The following is a 25,538-nucleotide window of genomic DNA, read 5'->3' as shown; positions in this document are numbered from 1 at the left end:
ATAATTGCCACTGTCCAATTACTACAGACTGATGGTTTACAGTTGTCTGAACTTGCCTGAATAATTGTCATGAAGCGTTCATGTGTATTAAAATGCCATTTAACACAATGGTGATACTGGAGCCAATAGAAGTCACTGACAAACCAGTTCTTGGCATTGTGTCACCAGTCTCATGACTGGTTTCATATACCAAGTTAGACACGCACACACTGGCACACAATACAGTCTTTACCTCTCACAGCAAAAAGACATTTCTTGAACATAATTGCCCTGGACGGAGATGTGAAGAGGATGGCTGGTCATCAACAAACTTTTTTTTTGCAGTCAAATCTCCAAATAAAGCTCCCTTCACAACCTGTATCACATAGTCATAATACAATCTAAGATGTTGTTTCACATGACATGGCTGTCTTCGAGTATAATCAGATATGAGAGCTGTCTGGTAAAGTCTGTGTGTATTTCCTTGTTCTCATTATAGTTTGTTGCCTTGCGAGCACTGTGAAACATGCAGGAGAAGAATGCACTTAGCAACTGCAACTGCAACTGAAAAAGGTGGGGGTAAATGTGCAGTGACATGGCAGAATCTCTCCTGGGCTTTCCACACACGCCCTTGAGCCCCTATTCTCCACCCTCATCCATGATGTCAGGAGTTTTTTTTGGTTTTTTTTGGGCTGTGATGTCTTGACTCAACCCATTAGTTTAAATAGTGTCACAGTGTACACAGGTGTCACATCTTTACCTGGGATCCTACTCAGAGCATCTCACTCACAAGCAGTCCACCTGTACGCCACGCCTGACAGGATCGTCATTTCAAGGAACTGCACTGCTTTTAGCTTCTTGTCCCTATTTCTCCCATCAGTGGAACTGAAGACAAGATCAATCGGTAGGCTAAAACAATCTTTATGTTAGACATTAATGTATATTTATTAATTATACATGGAGGGATATGTACATGTGCATGTAATCAATGAAATATGGGTTTCTCTTCAAAATATATTGGTACTTACACTTCTTTTTTTGTGTGTACTTCCCAAATGCCAAATATACTAAAACTTAAAATAAAAGAACTGGGGCATTATTTATGACAATAAGATTATAGTTGATATTTGTGAGCTTTTTATTGCTAAAAAAAAACTGACTACTCACTACTTACTACTACAAATGATAATTGATGATCATTTTTATGATTAAGTGTGACACACTCAACTGGGAGTGCAGACATTGACTTTTGAACAAATATTAGTCTATAAATATATTTTCTGTGGATTATTTTGTACATTTCTATATCGACCTCACTTGATTTTTCTTTTGTGACTTTATTAAACAATTGAATTTTGTGTGTTTATATTTATATTTTTGGTCCCCAAAATAAAACTACACATTTCATTTTCATATTGCTAACAAATTTTGTGTCGTAAGCACCTACAAGCTTTACAAACCTGGGATTTGTACTTAGCACAGTGGTGCTGAACCCAGAAACTGTGTGGGGGGTGTGCCAAATCATACAAAATTCCATATAAACTTCTATATGTTGTTGCTATAAATGATGAAAACATGTACCTGTACATTTTTTTCTGTTTAAAATATTATTTACATATTGTGCTAAGAAATGCAACAAATTTATAAACTGGTGCACCTAAATGAAAGAGGCAGCCACACCAGTGAAATGTGTAAAAAATTTCCAAAGGATCTTCATTTACTGGGATAAATTACAAGGAAAAGCAGTAAATCCTTACACATAAGAAGCTGGAGGCCCAATAACATACTGTCCCATAATGATCTCCTGATTTATTTTGAATAGCCACAAGGGGGCATTGGCATTTTTCTAGTCATTCCTCGCTATCATTAAATATGCTTCATGTTACATCAACTACATGTTCTGCTCAGCAACCATCCAAAGAGTAGGGCTGTGCAATTAATCGAATTTTGATTGGAGATTGTTTCACCCAAAAATCGAAATCACAAACTAATATAATCAAGATGAAGCGATTTATTTGGCATTTTTTTGTTGTACAGTAGGCCTAGAGACACGCATGCGCAATTCAGTCCCTCCTCCAAAGCTTTCAACGCGGCCCCTGTTGACTTGACTGACCAGATACGTGTCCGCTAACATCCGGTCACTTTTCAAAATAAAAAAAATAATAATCAAAAAGACACAAAGACATGCTCTTCTGCTAATCCTTGGGTCAGAAACAAACAAACTTGATGGTGTTGTTTTTATAACACATACCTATAACTGCGGTTGCGAGTGATAATGTGATTATTGTGGGAACACCTCAGTCTTGCGATGCCAGTTGCAAGTACTGCGCCGTGGTGGACTCAAAACGCAACCGGTGGCAGTAGCTGGATGGCTGAGTGCAGAGAAAAATCGAACCGGAGCCGTAACGCCACAGCACAAGAAAATTACAGCTTCCACTGGATACTTTTTGGCAAAAGATCTAATTTGATTTTCTAACTTTATTTATCTTATTCATTAAATGTGAAATTGCAAGACAGTTGGATACATATTTACAGGTTAGGGTTGGTACTTTAAATACATTATTTTCGATTTGAACATTTTGAATTTTTCAATTTGAACATTTAATGCATTTTTTAAGGGGATTTCAAAGTTCTCAGTTAAAAGTTTTTTTTTGTTTGTTTTTTTAAGATAATTGCTGAATAAATGCATCATGTTTCCAAACTCAAAAACAATTGTTACAATGATCGTGATTTCAATATTGACCAAAATAATCGTTATTATGATTTTTTTCTATTATTGAGCAGCCTTACCAAAGAAAGTAACTTCCCATTAGATGATTTTGTGACATGTTCATGAAAACAGTGCTGTGACTGTTACTTGAATATTGGGTTTATAGGATATAATGTTTACTAAAATAATTCACCTTTAAATCTGATCATCTGATACAATCTTTTGACCTGACTACTCTAGCTATGGACAACAGACTAGTCCTCACTGTCCTGCTTGTGACACTGTCGTGGCTATCTGTGGGCACCTACGCGCAAAACAACGTGACCGCAGCACCAGGAAACAACGTGACCGCAGCACCAGGAAACAACGTGACCGCACCACCAGGAAACATGACCGCACCACCACCACCACCAGGAAACAATGTGACCGCACCACCACCACCAGGAAACATGACCGCACCACCAGGAAACATGACTGCACCACCACCACCAGGAAACATGACCGCACCACCAGGAAACAACATGACTGCGGCACCAGGAAACAACATGACTGCACCACCAGGAAACAACATGACTGTGGCACCAGGAAACAATGTGACCGCAGCACCAGGAAACAACATGACTGCGGCACCAGGAAACAACGTGACCGCGGCACCAGGAAACAACGCGACCGCGGCACCAGGAAACAACGCGACCGCGGCACCAGGAAACAACGCGACCGCAGCACCAGGAAACAACGCGACCGCAGCACCAGGAAACAACGCGACCGCAGCACCAGGAAACAACGCGACCGCAGCACCAGGAAACAACATGACCGCAGCACCAGGAAACAACATGACCACAGTACTGGTGACGACTGTTGCACCGGCAACAACAGCTCCCCCACTGACACCCAACACCACAGTGGAAAATCTTGAGGTGAGAGATGGGGATAGCAGAACAGAACAGAATCGGATCAAGTATGGTCTCTTTTATCAGTGCTATTGAAATATTTCTTGTCTCTATTGCAGACACCTATTGACAGAACAGGATGTGGGACCCAGCAGCTGTGTGCGGCTGAGCCTGCTTCGTGCAACCCCGCTGTTGCAGGATCATGCTTCTTTCTTTCTGCTAGGCAGACGAGCGGTCAGAATTTTGAGTTTGGGCTCGCAGGAGAAACAGATGGCTACCTTGCTGCCACCCTGTCAAGTGACAGCACATTGGTATGTCAAGTTCTGTCACAGATAAAAGTACCAGTCTAACCCAGAGTGAGAGTTTATTATGAAGACGTATGTCGAAACAGGTTTTATTCACCCATTCTGGTTTTGCACTGCAGGGCGGCAATGACACAACCTACGTCTGTGCAAACAACAATGGCGTTGTGGCATTTTTTTCTGCTCTCCTCAACAATGACGTCCTGACTCTGACAGTGGTGAGTTTTACTTTGCCTACACTGTAAGTGACAAGATATATTTATTAGACTGTTGTAGCCCACTTTCCCAAAATTGAAGGAACAATTATTGGTACTACTTATCATCATCAGTAAACGTGGATATAAATGATGAAGTGGGTAAAGCCGAGTATAAGAACAAGTAGAACAGTCTGGTAGATTCAGAAAATCACATCACACCATTTAAAACCAGGAAAAGACATGTCACGACACAACAATATCCAGATTTTAAGAAGAGGGGGTCTCATATCACCATAACAATATAATATCCATATATTACCCAGCTAATCCAGTGTGGATAGTCTACACTCTATTTGCATAGAATGCCTCATGCAGCCTTTGGGAGACTGCTGCTCAAGCAATATCACAGCAAGAAACATTTATTGTTATCATACAACATGGAAAACTCACTGTCTTCTTTGTCATCTGATATTTCTCTCCAGCTGAATGTGAACAACGTGAGGGGCAGGGTCAATGGAAGGAGAATCCAGTGTACATTCGCTGCCACCGTACCAGACTCTGGTAGTGCAACTTCAAGATCAAATAGAGCATCAAGTCTAGTACTCGCAATCTCCACTGGACCTTTCAACAGCAGTAAGCCAACATCCTACAGAATACACATTAAATAAGATTCCTGTCACAAACACCATGATAGGTAATGTGTTGAAATTCTTACAACTGCTTAAAAATAATAATTATGATCTTTTTGTCTTTATTTTGTGCTCTCAGCTTCGGGTGCTCTGGGAGCCCCAGCCCCCCGACTACAGAGTTCTGTCGTAAACCTGGCCAATCCTAACACCACCATCGTCAATGAGGTTTCAAACACTACCAACGCCACCGCCACTTCCCCTCCCACCATGACCACACAAGCAGGAAACATGACCGCAGCACCAGGAAACAACATGACCACAGCACCAGGAAATAACATGATCACACAAGCAGGCAACATGACCGCAGCACCAGGAAACAACGTGACCGCAGCACCAGGAAACAATGCGACCGCAGCACCAGGAAACAACGCAACCGCAGCACCAGGAAACAACGCAACCGCAGCACCAGGAAACAACGTGACCGCAGCACCAGGAAACAACGTGACCGCAGCACCAGGAAACAATGCGACCGCAGCACCAGGAAACAACACAACCGCAGCACCAGGAAACAACGCGACCGCAGCACCAGGAAACAACATGACCACAGTACTGGTGACGACTGTTGCACCGGCAACAACAGCTCCCCCACTGACACCCAACACCACAGTGGAAAATCTTGAGGTGAGAGATGGGGATAGCAGAACAGAACAGAATCGGATCAAGTATGGTCTCTTTTATCAGTGCTATTGAAATATTTCTTGTCTCTATTGCAGACACCTATTGACAGAACAGGATGTGGGACCCAGCAGCTGTGTGCGGCTGAGCCTGCTTCATGCAACCCCGCTGTTGCAGGATCATGCTTCTTTCTTTCTGCTAGGCAGAGGAGCGGTCAGAATTTTGAGTTTGGGCTCGCAGGAGAAACAGATGGCTACCTTGCTGCCACCCTGTCAAGTGACAGCACATTGGTATGTCAAGTTCTGTCACAGATAAAAGTACCAGTCTAACCCAGAGTGAGAGTTTATTATGAAGACGTATGTCGAAACAGGTTTTATTCACCCATTCTGGTTTTGCACTGCAGGGCGGCAATGACACAACCTACGTCTGTGCGAACAAAAATGGCGTTGTGGCATTTTTTTCTGCTCTCCTCAACAATGACGTCCTGACTCTGACAGTGGTGAGTTTTACTTTGCCTACACTGTAAGTGACAAGATATATTTATTAGACTGTTGTAGCCCACTTTCCCAAAATTGAAGGAACAATTATTGGTACTACTTATCATCATCAGTAAACGTGGATATAAATGATGAAGTGGGTAAAGCCGAGTATAAGAACAAGTAGAACAGTCTGGTAGATTCAGAAAATCACATCACACCATTTAAAACCAGGAAAAGACATGTCACGACACAACAATATCCAGATTTTAAGAAGAGGGGGTCTCATATCACCATAGCAATATAATATCCATATATTACCCAGCTAATCCAGTGTGGATAGTCTACACTCTATTTGCATAGAATGCCTCATGCAGCCTTTGGGAAACTGCTGCTCAAGCAATATCACAGCAAGAAACATTTATTGTTATCATACAACATGGAAAACTCACTGTCTTCTTTGTCATCTGATATTTCTCTCCAGCTGAATGTGAACAACGTGAGGGGCAGGGTCAATGGAAGGAGAATCCAGTGTACATTCGCTGCCACCGTACCAGACTCTGGTAGTGCAACTTCAAGATCAAATAGAGCATCAAGTCTAGTACTCGCAATCTCCACTGGACCTTTCAACAGCAGTAAGCCAACATCCTAGAGAATACACATTAAATAAGATTCCTGTCACAAACACCATGATAGGTAATGTGTTGAAATTCTTACAACTGCTTAAAAATAATAATTATGATCTTTTTGTCTTTATTTTGCGCTCTCAGCTTCTGGTGCTCTGGGAGCCCCAGCCCCCCGACTACAGAGTTCTGTCGTAAACCTGGCCAATCCTAACACCACCATCGTCAATGAGGTTTCAAACACTACCAACGCCACCGCCACTTCCCCTCCCACCATGACCACACAAGCAGGAAACATGACCGCAGCACCAGGAAACAACATGACCACAGTACTGGTGACGACTGTTGCACCGGCAACAACAGCTCCCCCACTGACACCCAACACCACAGTGGAAAATCTTGAGGTGAGAGATGGGGATAGCAGAACAGAACAGAATCGGATCAAGTATGGTCTCTTTTATCAGTGCTATTGAAATATTTCTTGTCTCTATTGCAGACACCTATTGACAGAACAGGATGTGGGACCCAGCAGCTGTGTGCGGCTGAGCCTGCTTCGTGCAACCCCGCTGTTGCAGGATCATGCTTCTTTCTTTCTGCTAGGCAGACGAGCGGTCAGAATTTTGAGTTTGGGCTCGCAGGAGAGTCAGATGGATACATTGCTGCCACACTGTCAAGTGACAGCACATTGGTATGTCAAGTTCTGTCACAGATGAAAGTACCATGAAGACTAACTCAGAGTGAGAGTTTGTTCTGAAGACGTATACAAAACAAGTTTTATTCACCCATTCTGGTTTTGCACTGCAGGGCAGCAATGACACAACCTACGTCTGTGCGAACAACAATAGCGTTGTGGTATTCTTTTCTGCTCTCCTCAACAATGACGTCCTGACTCCGACAGTGGTGAGTTTTACTTTGCCTACACTGTAAGTGACAAGATATATTTATTAGACCTTTGCAGCCCACTTTCCTCAGTAAATGTGGATATAAATGATGAAGTGGGTAAAGCCAAGTATAAGAACAAGTAGAACAGTCTGGTAGATTCAGAAAATCACATCACACCATTTAAAACCAGGAAAAGACATGTCACGACACAACAATATCCAGATTTTGAGAAAGGGGGTCTCATATCACCATAACAATATAATATCCATATATTACCCAGCTAATCTAGTGTGGATGGTTTATACTTTATTTGTATGCACACAATGCTTCACACAGCCTTTGGGAGACTCCTGCTCAAACAATATCACAACAAGAAATGTTTGCTGTAATCAATACAACATGGAAAACTCACTGTCTTCTTTGTCATCTGTTATTTCTCTCCAGCTGAATGTGAACAGCGTGAGGGGCAGGGTCAATGGAAGGAGAATCCAGTGTACATTCGCTGCCACCGTACCAGACTCTTCAACTTCTATATCAACTAGAGCATCAAATGTAGCAGTCGCAATCTCCACTGGACCTTTCAACAGCAGTAAGCTACCATTCTACGGATACACATTTACACAAGATTCCTGTCACAAACACCATGACAGATAATGTGTTGCCATTTTTACACCTGCTTAGAAGTAATATGTATGATCTTTTTGTCTTTCTCTTGCGATCTCAGCTTCTGGTGCTCTGGGAACCCCAGTCACCCGACTACAGAGTGCTGTCATAAACCTGGCCAATCCTACCAACATCTCCAATACAGCTACCACGACTTCCCCTGCCACCATGACCACCGGCCACGCCATTACACTCCAGCAATCACTGATGCAAGGTATGGTAAAGTATGGCATTGTTTTCCACAACAGAGCAAAGCTATTCAAGAGGTTTAAAAATATACGTGTTTGTGCAATGCCTTATTTCTGTTTTCCCGTCTTCCCCTGCAGCCATGCTGATCGCTGCCGGTGTGCTGGGTCTGTTCATGCTATGAGGAACCCCCCCATGAGTCAAGACAAGAAACCTATTTAAACCTATTTAAAGACATGCCAGCGTTGCCTCTGTAGTCATTCAGCAGTGGTGAACCCTTTTATGATTACAAAAATTGAAATGAATGTCATAAATTAGCCTTCCTTTCCCACAAAATGCGAATAGGTATTTAGTTTTAGCTCTCTTCTCTTAAATTGACCCAAAAAGACTCCCATCCACCACTGTTAACAAATAATTACAGGGGAGACATTACATGTGTAATGGAATATAGTCTGTTAAGCATCTCGCAGGAGCTTGACTAAACACAGTGCAGCCCAGGTTATTAGGATTCATTTTGTATCAACTCACCCCAGGGAAAGTAGGACTGGTGGATGCGGGTTATTCTTTGACAGCCTTTCTGCAGACTGCTTTCACATCTGTAACAGGCTCTGAAAAAAACACGTGAACCCAATTTGAGTTTTTAATTTGAACTTGTGTTACTTGCTTTTGTATGTTTTCTGACCAAAGGACAGCTGGATTATTGTCTTAAAAGTTACTGAATTGCTGGCTAAACATCAAACCCCTACCATGTACAAATAGCTACAATTAGACACAAATGACAATTTAAATTACAATTATAACCATAAAGAGCAGTCATACATCACATTTGGGGTTTGAGGTCTGGTTACCTTTTACTCCCACATTTATTAATGTCAGTAAAAACCTCATGATTAAGTAACAAGATCTGTTGGTAAATTACAACAATGCATTAATGTCAAAACCTTTTGTCAAAAGCTGAGGAACTAACGAATAACTTTTTTGTCATAATGTTCTTTTGTTTCCCTTAAGAATGGTTAGAAATTACGTTTATAAAGGACCAAAAATTTTTTTTTATTTTGGGTGTGTCACTAGGCATTCACAATCAAAAAATATTTTTTCTCCTTTTGTGTCACTCACAATGATGTCAGAAAATGGCAGATATGTCTGTTTTTGCATAATGTTAGTATATTGATGTTATTCTCTTTAGTGTGAATGTACATAACTTTGATGTTTCATTAATGCTTTTACAATGAAGCCTTCACTGGCTGATATTTTCATGTGTGCATGTTATGAGTAAGTGCACATTCAAGTGAGCAGTTGCTTATAAAGAAAGTTATGATATGATACCAAATATTGGTGAAATTGATTTTGCATATTGCATTATGTAACAACTGCATTTTTATTATATATTTTTGAAATAAACATTTTACCCAAACTGATTATCTTTGTGGAATTAATACATTTAAATGGACACTGAAATTATAGAGCAGGCCTTCTTGGCATTAGTAACTTTCTTGATTTGAATTCCCATGAAATGTGTTTTTAGCATCAGTTCATTGGAATATGCTGACAAAAAGCAGTCTGACAATGTGAATCAACAATCATATATGGGGATGTAAAGACTAGTGAGTAGACGAATCTTCTGCTTTTAAACACACGTAAGCACTTTATAATTAAATAATGAGCCACTTAATGACGTATTTAGTGTAGTAGAACAAAAAGTTTATAATAACCAAAATTAAAATTTCAGGTATTAACCAACCCCCCCCCCCCCAAAAAAGGTATTTAACCTTTAAACCAAACCACTATAGAGGCAATAATGAAGGCTGTGGCCTTTTTTAAAAAAAATGCAACAATTCTGGATGTCAGCTACTTGAAAATTAGACTGATTTTGGACAAAAATGTCATGATAACACCTATCCTGCATAGATACACTAATACAAGTAACATGCAGCTAATTTAACAAATGCAGCTGCATTGCAGTTGCTAAGTAGTAGTATACTGATATTTCACTTTGATACCTAGTCTGTAAACACAATTATGAAAGCTATAGCAAAATAAGACAGTATTCATGGCAAGCGTGGCTCTATTAAGGGTAAATCAATTGGAATCAAAGACTGTAGCTTGCTAGCTAATGAAACTAATTAAGCCCAGTCAGCTGTCAAGGGAGCTGACAGGCGTAATAACATACTTACGAAGTAAAAAACAAAGTTAGGCACGATTTTAGTAATTTTCAGGTAAAAGAAAAAAATGTCAAGAGTAAAACTGGGCTATACTTATGTTGGGAATTTACAAGGTAAAGGATTGCAGCTAGCTAACTGTTGTAGCTGACGTTAGTTCTCGTTCTCGTCCAAGTTTGTGCCCTTCTCAGACGATCTGCGATTTCTTCACGTCACACAGCCTTTTTCTCTCGGGCTGTAAATACAAGCCAAACAAATAATGTGACGACACTTACCGCAGTTTTTAAGATAGTTTCGGTGTGCCTCAGTCGCTGTCCAACTGTGAGAAAACTTATTCCGCTGGCCGGAACGACTCTGTTTGTTTTGACGCTTTCCCACGTCCCTACACTTTCAGCCAAACAAAGATGGCCGCCGGAAGTGACATATAAACTTAAGTGTTTCTTTTTGTTTTTTTGTGTCTTTGTAACATTATTTATTCTATTAGATATATATTTTAACTGTTAAAAATGTTAGTCACAGAAAAAAAAGAAGAAAAAAAAACATAATCATTTTAATACAATTTGTTCATTAATTTTCGGGTGCAGACTTTCAAAAGGTGGCCATGATTTTGTGACAGTGCATCCAAAATTTTGTAATCCTATCAGATTACTCTTGGAAAAAATACTTTGAACATAAAGCAAAATAAATACATGAAAACAGTGGTGTTTTGCTGAGACTGCATATTCGATTCTTAGTTCCAAATGGATTTTCTAACCAGTTTGGGTGGTTCATGGGTGTACTCATGATAAAACCCTTTAAGCTAGTAGTTAGAGCTCCTTAACTACATGACTGACCCCACCAAAACAAACACATAGATTTACCTTCCTGATGAGCAGGGCTGGGAAACAGTCTTTTGTTTAGGCCGTGTCAAATGAGATGACTGCCAAAATGGATATGTCATCATCCTTGTTTTAAACTGATCAAAACGGGAATTATTACCTGTCAGATTTGCACAAAACAGACTTTTTTAACACTTACGTTTGCAACCTTTCCCTTCATACCCAAATTGAAAACAAAAAATGAGTTTGATACAAGTTTAGCGTTACTTTCAAGTAATGGCAATTCTTTTTGTTTAAATAACCATCAAATTATTACAATTTTAAGACATTTTCATGCCACATTTAAATTACAGCTATAACAATAACCAACCACAGATTAATTGGAAAACAAGCTGAATGGTGCTGAAATCTGGATTGTAGACCAATGACCCCCTTAAGGTGAAACCTCGACACATATAATGCATTTCCCACTGTGATATGAAAGACGTTTTCTTTTCAATGCCACTCCTTTTCTCACACAGGTGAACAGTCAACATTATTTCACTGGGCGTCTACGAGGAAGAAGGAAGTGTTTACCGTTAGTTGTGGTAAATCTACATTAGGTAGATAAGTCTAGTGGTTCAGGCTTTTCAACCAGAGGTCAAAAAATATTCTTTTGTGAACAAAGGAAACCCTATAAAGTTTGGGGCCATCCTAGTCGTGTTGAAGCCAGGGGCCCTGTCCCGTACAAGGCCAAGAATAGAACACCATGTAAAAATGTCCCACTTTACAACTGAAATAAATGTTTTTACAGCCAGGTAAAATGGTTTATAGCCAGTTGTGTGTCCATAGTTAATCCCCCCATTCAAGTCAAATATACTAGGGAGGAGTTTTTTAATGTAACTGATATTTAAGTTTAAAGCTCCTGTTGGTAAGATTGTTTCTAAGTCTCATTCCAATTTGGATGTAGGCTGCCATCTGAAAGTGTCAGTATGAGCCTCAAAAATCAACTATCTTACCAACAGGCACTTTAAAATTATGTCAAATTAAGTGTCTGGGCATAAATTGTGTGTGGACATTGAACAATTATTAATTCACTATCATTAAATATTTTTAAGGAAACCAGACACTCTTATTCATCACCTTTCTACAATATAACCTTTGACCTAACATCATAAATTCACAAGTCAGACTCATCACAATGTCAACATTATTGATGTATATCTATTTATTTCTCATCTGTCTTTGTGCTCTGTAACACCCAGATTTTCTCAAAATCATTAAAGGACTTTTATCTTACCAATAGTAAATGTGCAAAACTCTGAACTTGCATCCCTCAATGGGTTTTGTTACATGTCCCCCTCAGTAAGGGGCACAGCACACATAGCTTCGTATTATATCACTTCATGCTTGTTTTTGTAATGCGTGACAGACCTTGGGGATGTGAAAAGTGGAACTGAACTATCAACAGAAAATGCTCACCACATCGAAAACGGTTGTCTCTTTGTAGACAGTGTAAGTAAAGATATATGAAAGAAACGGAAGGTAAATAAAGGAGTCTTGCCCCGTTGGTTTATGATCTTCCCGCTCAGGTCACATCGCTTACAGAATATTTTGGATAGCACTGTTACACAAGGGAGGAATTTACAGAACAGACAGGAGACACACCTATATAAATAACGACACACTGCCTTATGTTAGGCGTGGCGGAGGGAGGAACACATCCAGAGGCCCGGTTCTTCTTGTCCCTCCTGCCAGGTATCTTTCACCCAGAAGTGAAACTCTGCTCATCAACCACATTGTGAATGCTTTTTTAAAACAATTGTCTGTCCCATTTCCAGTTGAACTTTAAATCAAATGAAAAAAGAAAAACAATCATCATTTTTGTGGCTGTGGCTCAGGGGTTGAGCCAGCGTCTTGTTATCGGAAGGTTGCTTGTTCGACTCCCCTGGTCTGCACGTCAGACTGGCCTTGGGCAAGATACCGAACCTCAAACTGCTCCTGAAGTGCATTTCAGCAGCCGCTGTCATCAGTGTATAAACGTATGAATTACTGTAAGTCGCTTTGGACATATGCCGCCAAATCTAAATTGATTGATAACTACAAACCTTGATTTTAAAAATAGATGTGTACTCTACGTGTCTGAGAAACAAACCTGTATGTTGCTAATCGTTTAATTTGCAATCAAAGAAATTCAAGCAAGAGACAAACGTTTGCCTCCATCCTTCGTACTTTATACTACTGCACTGCCACACAGTGAACACAAGGGGGTGCTGCATGATCAAAAACTGACTCCATCCCTTCACTTGTTTTAAAGTGGCAACATTTTGGGCCAATAAAAAAGTAAAGGAAGATGAAAGAGGGAGTCACAGTGCTGGAAGGCCTGAAGCGTGACTTGTTTATACAGTAAGGGAAGAGTGAAGTCACCATCCCATGATAAACATTTTCTTTGCTTAACGTCTGCTGGATATTAACACTGCTTAGAAAAGAGAAGGAAGTAAATCACAACCTTTATTACACTGTTTTTTAAAGGGCTCCGTATCTTAGTGAGGGAATCACTCGCACAAGCTCAAAAGGTGAAATCTGAGATGTAATGGTTCGGTGTTTAACGCTCGATGCTGCATGTTGAGAATGTGTATTCCCAGACACAGAAGAATGTACTGTATTTCCTGGTTTAAATCAAAGACTATTAGGGTTTAACCTGCTCAGACTGTTATGAAGCTGTCAAGCTGGCCTATGCAAGAGGAGATTTGGTTTATTATGTGACTCTGGGGGAGCAGTCTAAAGTCTATGAAAATAACCTGGATCACATCATCAGGGTGACCCTCGCTTTGGCTCACTTTATACAGAAAGTGCATCTTTAAAACCTGGGCATGTTATGTTAAAGACACTGGCATTTACCAGCTAGAGGTGGTGGAATGAAAATATAGTATTATGTACATTCTGTGAAATGTAGAACCCAGCAGTTTTTGGAGCATTTTTGATCCGTACTAGGGGATAAAGGTCAGGAAATCTCAACCTCTGCTGCATCGATATTCACCATTCTTTTACAGATGTGTCCCAATGATGCGGAAGAGCGAAACTAAGTTGCTGGAGTTTCCCTTCAACCCCTCTTTAAAAGGTGGGATGTGTAGGATTTCAGAGATTCAGGAACAGCTGCCCCCCTTGGTGCCCCCATGTTCAAAAAAAGCTGCAAAAGTCAAGTCTTGGATGCCTTTGTGGTAAAGAAAGCACGATAAAGTGCCCTTGCAGTCAAAAGTAACTTGATCAATTTCCCTTTAGGATGTCTTTTTTAGTGGAGGAAACATGATGCATTTCCTTCGAGGGTGCCCTTGTGGTAAAGAAAGCATGATAAAGTGCCCTTGCAATCAAAAGTAACTTGATCAATTTCCCTTTAGGATGTCTTTTTAGTGGAAAAAACATGATACATTTCTTTCTAAGGTACCTCTCTAGTGAAGAAAACATGAGAAAGTGCCCTCTAGGGTGCCCTTCCTGTAAAAAAACCTTGATCAATTTCCCATCAGGACTTCCAGTGGGGAAACAAAATCAGTTGCCTTAGGGTGCCAATCTAGCGGAGAAAACTATATAGATAATACCCAGTCTTCACTATAAATGTGTCATGGCTTTTCTGCACGCTGGCGCCCTCAAACATCCCGAGTCCACCACTGCTTCAAAATGTTCTGGTGAGGTCAAATCCATTCAGGTAAAATTGTACTTTTTGTAAACAGTGCTTGGCGCCCTTTGTTCCCTATCATGTAAAAATGGAGCTCATACACAAAACACGTGCGGTTTTCATTGGGAGTATTTTTCAATAAGTGCCCCCAACCCCTTTTCATCAAATTAAAGCTTGATTAGCAATAGACTTAATTATCTCCCACCGAGAATAAAGAACGTGCAATTTTCACCAACAATAAAACATCAGAGCTCCATTCTCTTTTCTTTAACTTTTCAATTACGCCTGGGTGGGGTAACGGTTTTTCATTGTCTATTCATTGAAGTTACTCTGGGGGGCGAAGTGGAAAGTTTGAGCGCAGAGAGGGACTGTAGTGCTCTTGTTAGGTGAGAGGGAGGGAGGAGAGAGGGGAGGAGGAGACGGGAGGTGGGAGTGCGTGGGACTGCTGGGCAGACGGCGAGGGGAGGGGAGAAAAATGCAGCTTGGACATTCCCAGGCTGGAGGAAGAGAAGAGGGCTGTTTTCATGCGCTGGGAGAGAGATAGTTGGAAGGGGGTAGAAAAGTCTCATGAAGGAGAGGCTGATGGAGGCTGGTAATCACTGAAGGGGGAAAGTTTCTGAGGAGAATGCGGAGAGAGGAAGCAAACGCAGGAAGAGGGACTGAGGACTATGTAGGAATTCCTGACTGAAGTCATGGTAAGTCCCACTTTCTTTCAAGCTGTGGAAGAGTTACGTTTGCGGGGAAAATGATAGAAAGTATTCTGATGAGGAAGAGACATGTAGAGACACGTATCACTAAACATTTTCCAGACTCTGTGTTCTTTACGTTCCTCTTTTTAAGTCCTATGAAAGGCTGATATGGCAACATTTTGCGACAGATCTGTCACTTCCACATGTGCTTCAGACACTCAAAAAAAAATATATATATATATATATCAAACAGCTCCACATATTTGACTTTAAAGGTGCAATATGCAGATTTGGAGAAGAAATTCTAACTCAGAATCTTAATATTTAAAATGTTAATGGGGCAGTTACACAAACTCAAAAATAAGCTGAATAAAGGAGCTGTTCTCAGAGGTATAAGGTCCCTAGAACACTGTTTGAAGCTAGAAAGGTGGCAGGGTCCGCCACATATAAACAAAACAGTATGACACTGTGTTGCCCTTTAAGGTCTCGTTGTTGATCCAGTTTGCTCAGGCATTAAAACAAAGAGAGTTTGTTTGGTCTTAAAAGAATAAAGAATCATAACTAATTACAATTTCTTCTCCAAAACTACATAATGCTCCTTTAATCATAACCTCTCATTAAGGCATGCATTTGATTAGCGAAGCCAGTTGCTGTAACAGCTTGCGAAGTTGTCAGCGACTTCTAACGGCATGATTTCTGTCATGTGACGTTGGTGACTTTTGCGGGTTTTTTTTTTTTTTTTTTTTTTTCTTGCAGCGGGAGCAAAGAGGCTCTCTGTTGCCATCTCCGGGGATTTTGTTTACCATCCCCACCCACCCCGTGGTCTGATCAGTGACATACACGCAGGCAGCGACACAGAGAGTTGACTCACGCGAACGACACATGCACACAGACAGGAAGATAAATCAAGGAAAGAGAAGGGGAATGAACGCGGCGAGATTTAGACCATATTCACGCTTCTGTGCGTCGGCAGGGTGGAGCACTTTTGGCAGCGAGAGGAAGAGGGAGAGCGGAGAGAAAGAGCGGAATAAAAGAGGAGGGTAGGGTTACTTTTTATTTTAGGAGACTTGGACGGCAGCGGCGGTGGTTTCGGTGATGCCACATTTTCCACATTGGACCTGGGAGAAAAGGGGCGAGAGAAAAAAAAAACAGCGAGAGAGAGAAAGGAGGAACAAGGGATGGCATGGACTTCGGGGGGAGGAAGAACATGTGCTGTACAGTTTCATCCTCCTCTGTAACCAGTTGGGAAAGTTTTGAGCAGAAAACAGCAACAGATGTACACACAGGAGCACGTACGGTCACAGAAAACTCAAACAACTTCAATAACTTAAAAGGGGTAATATGTGAGAATTGGCCATAAGAAACCATCAAATTCACACTCAAAACAAACATAAAGCAGAAAATCACCAGGGTAACCGCTAACTGCTGCTAGCTTTAGCTGCTGTTAGATAGTAAGCTCAGTTAGCTGTGCAGCGGGGAAGTGTTGGTGTTATTATTACTAGCACAGGAGCCTAGGTCCAGGGCAGGCCGCAACACAATACAAAGTCATCATAGCAATAGCTGGCGTTAGCTAGTTAGCTCAGTTAGCCCAAGTCCCTGGTAGGAGCGCCAGGGTTTGAAGTCAGTTTTTGAATCGGCCAATCCATGAAATTACATCAACACGTGGAGAGTTGTTGCCCAAAAATTATTTTTTCATCGAGGTTAACGTCATGTAAGAAGTGTCTGTAAAATGGCGATTCCATTTTTTGGAGTGTCACAACATCTGTGAAATGACAAGTTTTGCCATGACCATGACCATGACTTGACCCAAACGGTCAGATTGGATTATGAAAGTCTAGAGGAGCCACAGGATTAACTCATTTTATCCCCATTCAAGTAAGCCGGACGCTAAACTGGAAGTTAGCCCGCTTGGTCAGGCTCCCACAACAAGAAGATCTGGGTATTTTCACACCCGTGAAGTGGAGGTTTTTTTGGCCTCAGGCTCCACGTAGCAGCTTTCAAAGGGATGGACAGCTGAGGCACCATGTCCGACACTGTTTCCAGCTTTTACGATGAGTCAGCCGTGCAGTTAGCGATACAGAATTAGAGTCCGGAGCACTGGGAGAATGTGTGTAGCTCAGCTGAGCTTAGCTGGTTAGCATGCTAACTTTAGGTATATTCCAACACAATAAAATGATCTAACTATGTCAAAACTGTTAGTCCTTTACATGTTTTTGATAATTTAAGGGGTTTAAGGTAAGCTCAACCCTCCAATGCTGGAAAAACCAGCATAGACCAGCTATTTTTTTGGTGCTGGTTTTGGTACCTCGTTTTTCCAGCAGGGTCCAAACAACATGTGTCCAAAACCTTTTTGGAACCTTTAACACACGAGGAATGAATGCATGCATACATACTGGCCCCCGGACAAACACGGCAGCTAACACATGCTCACATAGGTGTGAAAATGCATCAGCACAGTCATACAGTTCAGTGACACGCACTGCCTTGCCAAGAATATGTGGCAGAGGGTATTTCCATTCCCTCTGTCTGGGGAGCTCCGATTTTGAAATGGGATGTACCAGTCTGACCGGGGGAACAACGGACTCATGATAAAAAATGTTTTTTAAAATTCTGATGAAAGTTTAAGCAAAGCAAATGATTCCCTGTTTGTTTTAACCTGTTCGGAGTACCAGGCAGGTGGTGATAACAGGCCATTTCATTGGCATCTTTATTAGACGTCGAAGCAGCTTCTTTGTTTTTAATCACGATCTTTCATGAATCATGAACACATTTTTTAAATCCTCACATCTTACGTTAAAGCTCTTGTAATCAATACCTTATAGCCAATGGATTAAACGACAGGTGTCGCTCGTAGTAACAAACCCACAGAGAATTATCACCAGACTGTAATTCCTCTGAACTCCGTGGAGCATTTTAGCATCTCTTTAGCTTATTGCTTTGGATCCAAGGCCCACAACTTGGCTTTAGTTTCACTGCTTCTGTTTGGCTTCTGTTTCAGCCCTTTGGATCAAGCTGTTAAAGAAGATGTTGTAGTGAAACCGTGCGTAGTGGAAGAACAGGCATTTCAAACCTTATTTTGGGGCAAATACATTCAAGTTTCTTTTAGTGTTTTTGATCAGATTTGACTGTTGATTATATACATGCAGTTTTTATGTCCTGGTGACCATTGAAAGTGAAGTTATGTCGCTCTCCCTGGTCATTTAGATGTGCACCTTGTTGTGTTAGCCCACCGCCAAAAAGTAGAAAGAAACAGTTAGCAACCAGCTAATAAAAAAACTGGAATACTTACACATACATGCAGGTCTTTTTATTAGACAGAATCTAAGCCTAAAGCAGTATGAATACTACATTAGTTGCTCCAGATGAACACTAACGTTGCTCCATGTCTGCTGTATCTGTACTTATAAAGCTAACTGGTGTGCAATTTCAGTTTGACAAAGGTGAATCAGTTTTATCGGGCTATATCCATAAATATTTTGATTGTGTTATAACTCTTCAGTTAGCCTATAGCTAAACGTTAGCATGTTTACGATATTGAACTATTCCCAGATCTTAACAATTAATATTATGAGTACAATTCTATTTTAACATATAGAAATAATTGTCCGCATTAAATGTTCTCCACAGACAGCTCCTGATGTATGTTGCTAGATATTGATGGTACAGCCAAGCTAGCAAGCTGCCACTTAGCTAGGAAATGCTGCACACTACAGCTGTTGGAATAACACCAATAAATGTGACAAAATGCTATATTCAGTTGTCACATTTATGCACTAGCTTGCACACTATTAGATGAACAGACAATGAATGTAGGCCAAGTGCAACATGAAACCTCATCTACTGTGAAACGTTGGCTTTGCTCTATCCAGTGACAGACTGTAGCACTTAAGTAGTCCCAAGCAATTCATAAAAAAACAGTCCCGGCAAGCTGTTTGACCCTCTGAAGGTCAGGTTAGATTATACAGGAAGATTAGGTAGAGGAAATCAGTCTCAGGGCGTCTCCTCGCTCTCTCTCTTCATCCTCCTTTCCTTTCTCGTCGTCTGTCTGCCTCTCTTCTTTTCTGTTCCCCCTTTCCCTGTTGGCATCTTTTCTCATTTCTTCCCCCCGATCTTGTCATCCTCCATCACCCCCACCTCCTCCCAGCTCCTTTCAGCTCTCTTCCCCCTCTTTCTCAGTCCTTCGCGTACTGTAGGGGTCTACATCTGGTTTCTATCATGGTTGCTGCTGCTCTTGTTTCCCATCGATCTCTCCCACCGGTCAGCCTCCTCCTCTTTCTTTTTCTCTTTTCCTTTTTCTGTCTGGACCCTCGGTCTCTGTATGGCTGTCTGGTTCTCTCACAGTCTCTCTGTCACTCCCGTCTGTTTCTTAATTCACGCACACTTCAATGAGCTGGCATGAAGGGCGGCTCATGTGCCTTATATCCTCCAGAACTACTTGAATTCTCACTTTATTGCTTTATCCCTTTCTTCTCACTGTTATTAGCCTTTTCCATCCTCTTTTTCCAGTGATTTCTCTTAATATCTTTTTTTATTTTCTTTGCCTCTGTGCCAGGCATCTGTTTGGAGGACTACCGCTGCCTCTTCCGCTTCAGTCTGCGTACAGCAGAGAAAGACAGGAAGCCTGACGCAAGAATGACATGCCCTGATTCCGTACTGTGTGTCCGTATTTGACACAAACAGGAGGATACACACTCATGCACACTGATTGTCTTCACCGTCAGTGCTTGTGCTATATGACCACAAATGCTTTTCCAGAGACTGAATATTGTAAAAAAAAAAAAAACATGAACCAAGTGAGCAAGATGTCACCAGCAACACTGTGACTGGCAGTTTAGAGAATTTTATGGTTGCGCTCACTACCAATGTAGTAATTTGGAGTGTATCCACGTCCCCATGGTCCCTAGATTAATGTCATGTCAACACCTATTAACCTTACAAATAACTTAAACCCTCGAGCTTGGGACCTTGTAGAGAGCACATAGGTAGAAATGGGGAACATAGGATCTCAGGAACATAGCACCCTGGTACCTTGGTAATGTAGGAGCATAGGAACATAGGACACTAAGAACATAGTACCCTCTCCACATAGTACACTGAACATGTGGGAACAGGGGATACTGGGAACATAGGACCCTAAAACATAGGACCTCCAGAACATGGGATCCTGGTACCTTGGTAACATAGGATCCTGGGAACATAGGACCCTAAAACATAGGACTGCGGAAACAAATCACGGTGGAAACATAGGACCATGGGAACATAAGACCCTGAGCCATATGAACATAAGATACTGGCAACATAGGACTGTAGGAACATATGACCCTGGGAACATAGGACCATGGAAGAGCACATGTAGAACATGGAAACTTAGTACCCTAGGAACATGGTACCCTGTGAACATACAGTAGGGCCCTGGAAAACCAGGATCCCTGGAACATACTTAAGTGTAATTTTTTTTAGTTAGGAACCTTCCTAAGAAAAAGGAACTGAAACATCAGTAAGAAACATTACAACTTCCCCAAATTTTAATATTTGAATATACTTCCTATCTATAAATATCATCCTCCATGACCCTGTGAAAACCATGTCACTCCAAAAAACACTGACCTTCCGTGAGTTTGGAAAAAGTCTTGTTTAGGGCTTCAAGTCAGTGCTTTTTCTTAAGATATTACATTTGGGTTCATAAATGGTCGCATGACGTTCGCATGACTTCGCATCTTATGTAATACAGTCCTTCAAATAATCAAATATCTAGTTTGGCATCAGTACTACCTTGCAGATATTTTCTCTTTCTTTGGTAAAAAAACACAACAATTTGACTCTAAACAGTACTTTCACTGTGTGATGACATGTGTTTCACTGATAAACAATTTTATTAACTTGCTTGAGATCAGACATTTTGTGCACTTCACTGATGAAAGCTAATCTAAATGAGCGTTTAATGAACTTTTCATGTTTCTCCGTCGAGCTTCTGACTGAATCTGTTCCTCATCATCGTCCTAGTTTGGTTTTATTTGGTGATAACGCGCGTACGGCTAGTTCTCCAAAGGACAGTGGAAATTCTGGCGGTAGCAATTTTCCCCGAAAATCTGCAGCATGTTTTAAACAAGGTCTCTATTCCAAGATCCAGTGCATTACATTATATTAGCTAGGCCAACACTTACAGTAAGTAAGACACCTGAGTGCATTAGCATTAGGTGTCCAATTGAAAAGTAACTGAATTTAACCGATAGTCACTGAAAGAAGACGCACCAGGTTTTTTTTATATGGGAGTCTCCTGTGGTGACGTCTGAAAGGAAATCTAATTTACAAATTTCATCAGGGCTGCTCTGTTCCATGTGTGCGTACATGCACATTAAGAATGACTGAGTTGCTCAAAACATCACCCAAATGGAAACCACTGGAAATTAGTGGAATATCATCAGATTTATAATCTCTTCCTCACTCTATTAGGCATCATTCCTAGTGTTTGAGTGATTGTGCCTGCAGACTGAAATTCCAGTCTTTGGATGCTTGCAGAGTGGTATATCCTGTTGAAAGCTGAGTGTACAGGCGTGCAAACACAGAGTCAGTGCTGAGGAAATACAGTGAGGAGGGGAAAAGGTGCTGGTGGCACACAATTGTGCATCACACGTCCAAACCAAATATTGTTGCAGGCTAGCTAGCTTGTCACTATAAGCTCCATCGAGTTAGCTCGCTGCTAGTCTTGGTATGAGACCGAGAACGTTGAATTGTCGAAGCAAACTAAACCTGTTTGTACCAACACTTGAGTAATGAAGCGCTACAAGTGTTACACTGTGTTCTCTGGCACAATAGCCACATATTTGATCCTTGGGGGCTCTATTGAGCCAGTTGGGCTCAAATTGCAGACTTGTTCCCATGTAATTGCATCTGTGAGAGAATCTTAAAAGTACAGGAGCTTTTCACAGGCTCATATCGGCATTTGCAATCAGTCTGATGATACATACAAATGTTGTGTCTTTGAGAAAACAGAACAAAACACATTTAAAGGAGAAATATAATTCTCATTTTAGGTCCATCATTTTTAGTTCTGTTTTAGTTCCTGTACTTGTAAGTCTCTCCTGATTGGTCAGCTCACACATGCCTGACCCAGGACAGTAATTCTTATGTGCCAAACTAGCCACGCAGCATAAATTATGCAAATGTATGATGTGGTGATGGTAGTGTGAGGTCGCAAAGTCACAGAATTAAAGGCGGGACTATTGATGTGGTGTTTAAGGGCAGTGTTTTCTGTGGGAGAGAGGATCTGCTGTTGATGCAGCATTTGATGTTTTTATGCAAATATGTTTTGCATGTTCAAGAACCTAAAAACACTGAAGGAAAGGGAAAGAAAGCATAATATGCCTCATTTAAAGCATATAAGAGAGTTGTTTTGTTGTTCTTGCTTTAATCTAGTCTAGCGGGATGCTTTTAAAGGGGCTTTAGTCCAAGAGGAAGCTCCTGCTGGCTTGCCGTGCAATCCCCCCTGAACCCCTGCTGTGTTTTTACTAGACTCAATATGTTCTGTCAGTGAGCCAGAAGGCTCTTTTACAACCACTATACCTATTACAGCATGCCCTCTGATGGACTGTTGTTTGCCATAGTCCACACACGGAGACACCTCCTCACATAATGCACACGTCTTTACATGAACTTTACGGTGGCACATTTAAAACCTCCCTTTTGGTAGTTACAGAGAATGGAGCGTGTAGTTTACATAAGGCTTTTATTGCATATCTTAAAGCGTTGTTCCAGGGCGGTGCATGTCATGACACAGCTTTACAGCACGGCATCTTTGTCACCCACAATAAAGTCATTAATGTAGCTTTTGGTCTGTAAATTCTTGACACTGCACTTACCTTCTTTTCAGAACATTTTGCATCTCATTTACCAAGAAGCTAATGGACTAATGACTTCATGACTTCAGAGCTGCACTGCTCCTGGAAAACTTACACTGTGATCTGCAACATTTACGCAAGTTTTGTCATTTGCTTTTTTTTCTTTTTCTTTTTCAAGTTGCCTTAGAGCTCCCATCCCAAACCCTCCGTTACTATGGAAAAATACAGCTGCACGAATCTGAGCCCGGTGGTGCCACTCTGTTGTTGGTGCCATACGGGCTGAAGTCACAGTTGAAAAATTTGCTTGGCAGCCAAGAGGATGGATCGGAAACAGAACCTAACATCTTCTGTGAGTGACCCTGAGCAATCTCAGCAGAGCAGCTCTCCAAACAGACTCATACTGTTGCTATAAAGTTCCTTTTTTTTTCCCCAAGTTCCCTGCTTTGTTAGAGAAGTCAAGTCTTACATTTCCTCCTTCTTGGCTTTCAGTCCCTTTGTGGCTGGTGCCTGCTTTTCCTGTTTCAACTCCACTTTTCTGTAGAGTTCGGTGAAAAGATCTAATTGGCTAATGGGCACAAAACTATAGGGAATTGGTGTGTTTGTTTTTGCCACTGACACGATCAGATTGTTATCCTAAGCACCTGAGGTTAACATTAAGGTTACGATTCCTACAGAGACAAACCTATTTGCTCAACCAGCAACAAATGTTATGTCACTCCTTTTGATGAAAACAGTATTTTAACCCTGTAGAACAAAGGAATTATTAGTCTACTGACACCTTGATGAGTTTGTTTATTTGAGTTAGTGTGTGCAATATGTAAGAATTTTAGTTGAAAACAAAAAAGAACAGCTGAAGGTGAAAACATAATAGTTTTGACACTATCACGTCTAGTTATTGTGTGCATACCGGTTCAAAGCTCTGGTGCTATCGGTGTAAACACCAACTCTCTGCTGTACCATATCCCAGTCTGGACTGCTACATGCACTGCTAACTGAGATAAGAAGCTAAAGGTAACCACTGTTAGCAGCAGTAATTGGCTGGTGATATGCTGCCATCTATTTGTTTTGATTTGTTTCCTACATGCTGTACTTTCACACATTAGCTGCCAATCACTTGTTTAACACCAAATGAATCAAAAAGCATACTTCAGGGACTGAATGACTAAAAGTTTTGTTAAAATCCTTTTTGTTGAACCATAAGCAGCCATTATGTTGGTTTGGTCATAGCCACCAGATTCTTTTGACAAAAACTGATATTTTCACCACGCAGAAGACAGTTGCTGGTCTACTATTGATGAGTTAGTTAGTTTGAGTTATTGTGTGCATTTGGTGTTTTTTAAGGTGTTCGCTGTCGATTCGTTGTATAACACCAAAGTCACAAACACATAAACAAGACAGCAGTCAGAGGCAGTAACTCCAGTGTACTGCATGGTAAAATTACTGTTTTTGTCAAAGGAGTCTGGTGACTTTGAACAAAGCGCTGTCACAGCTGTTTCTGGTTAAAGATAAAGGTTACTCTTAAACAAAGTGTTTTCTCTCCTTTTAGTCATTTACGCCCAGGTTCAAAAACAAAGAATTTACAACTTCATGTGTCAACTTCAGTTTGAATTTACTTTGTCTGTTGCGCAAGTTTTTAGCGAAGGAAAAACTACAGTTCATCTCAAATACTTTAATGTTTTCAAGACTCATTCTATCCTTCTCTGTGGCTAACCTCAAACCCCCTCTGTACACAAAAACAAACCCAAAAAATAATTCCCAAATACAGTTGAACCTAGGTCTTCTTCCATAAACCCCCGCAGCCACCACCACCAGCTCATTCCCTCCTGGCTCCTCTCTTGCTTAGCCGCTCTTTTCTTTTTCCGTACACTCTGTTCTACCGCTCTGGGGTTTTACCCATCGCTCCCTCTCCATCCATCCATCCATCAATCCATCCATCCATCTATCCCTTCGGTCGCTGCAGTTATTCAACACAATATGCCCTCTGTTGAAGACAATCCCGATGTAATCGTTGTCAGATGACATTTTCGAAGAGTCTGATGGAGGTGAAACAAAGAAAGTTGGGTTTAGAAAAAAAAAAAAAAGCAGAGAGGAGGGAGTGGGGATGAAGCTGCAGAAAAAGAGGGAGAGAAGCAGATGGGGAGGCTCGAGGGGAAGGGAGGGGAAAGAGAAA

At 41.1% G+C, this 25,538-nt stretch overlaps 2 protein-coding genes across 3 annotated transcripts in view; both read left to right on the top strand.

Annotated features, from left to right (window-relative positions):
* Positions 1 to 431: 431 nt before the first annotated feature.
* On the top strand, positions 432 to 8,734 carry LOC119027744 (mucin-1-like). The gene is made up of 15 exons (XM_037113175.1): positions 432 to 883; positions 2,930 to 3,606; positions 3,699 to 3,890; positions 4,004 to 4,099; positions 4,561 to 4,711; positions 4,847 to 5,388; positions 5,481 to 5,672; positions 5,786 to 5,881; positions 6,343 to 6,493; positions 6,629 to 6,885; positions 6,978 to 7,169; positions 7,286 to 7,381; positions 7,808 to 7,952; positions 8,088 to 8,240; positions 8,353 to 8,734. The coding sequence occupies exons 2-15, from the start codon at positions 2,932 to 2,934 to the stop codon at positions 8,394 to 8,396; spliced, it is 2,982 nt and encodes a 993-aa protein (XP_036969070.1). The 5' UTR covers positions 432 to 883; positions 2,930 to 2,931; the 3' UTR covers positions 8,397 to 8,734.
* Positions 8,735 to 15,351: 6,617 nt separating this feature from the next.
* The window catches only part of arhgef40 (Rho guanine nucleotide exchange factor (GEF) 40), a 46,840-nt gene continuing 36,653 nt past the window's right edge, over positions 15,352 to 25,538 (top strand). Inside the window, exons 1-2 of one of the 2 annotated variants that reach the window (XM_037112082.1) lie at positions 15,352 to 15,536; positions 23,547 to 23,717. In XM_037112082.1, coding sequence (XP_036967977.1) covers positions 23,688 to 23,717 — 30 coding nt within the window. In that variant the 5' untranslated portion in view covers positions 15,352 to 15,536; positions 23,547 to 23,687. The remainder of the gene's footprint in view (positions 15,537 to 23,546; positions 23,718 to 25,538) is intronic. The other variant, XM_037112083.1, reaches the window with a different exon arrangement.

The sequence above is a fragment of the Acanthopagrus latus genome, chromosome 10, assembly GCF_904848185.1.
Source record: "Acanthopagrus latus isolate v.2019 chromosome 10, fAcaLat1.1, whole genome shotgun sequence".
Classification (NCBI taxonomy): Eukaryota; Metazoa; Chordata; class Actinopteri; order Spariformes; family Sparidae; genus Acanthopagrus; species Acanthopagrus latus.
The sequence above is the reverse complement of the archived record's forward strand: the minus strand, read 5'-3'. Positions and strand labels throughout refer to the sequence as shown.

Coding starts and splice junctions, on each gene's coding strand:
- LOC119027744 (XM_037113175.1), top strand. CDS start 2,932: ATGGACAACAGACTAGTCCTCACTGTCCTGCTTGTGACACTGTCGTGG. Junction 4,100..4,560: donor ACGTCCTGACTCTGACAGTG/GTGAGTTTTACT, acceptor ATTTCTCTCCAG/CTGAATGTGAACAACGTGAG. Junction 7,382..7,807: donor ACGTCCTGACTCCGACAGTG/GTGAGTTTTACT, acceptor ATTTCTCTCCAG/CTGAATGTGAACAGCGTGAG.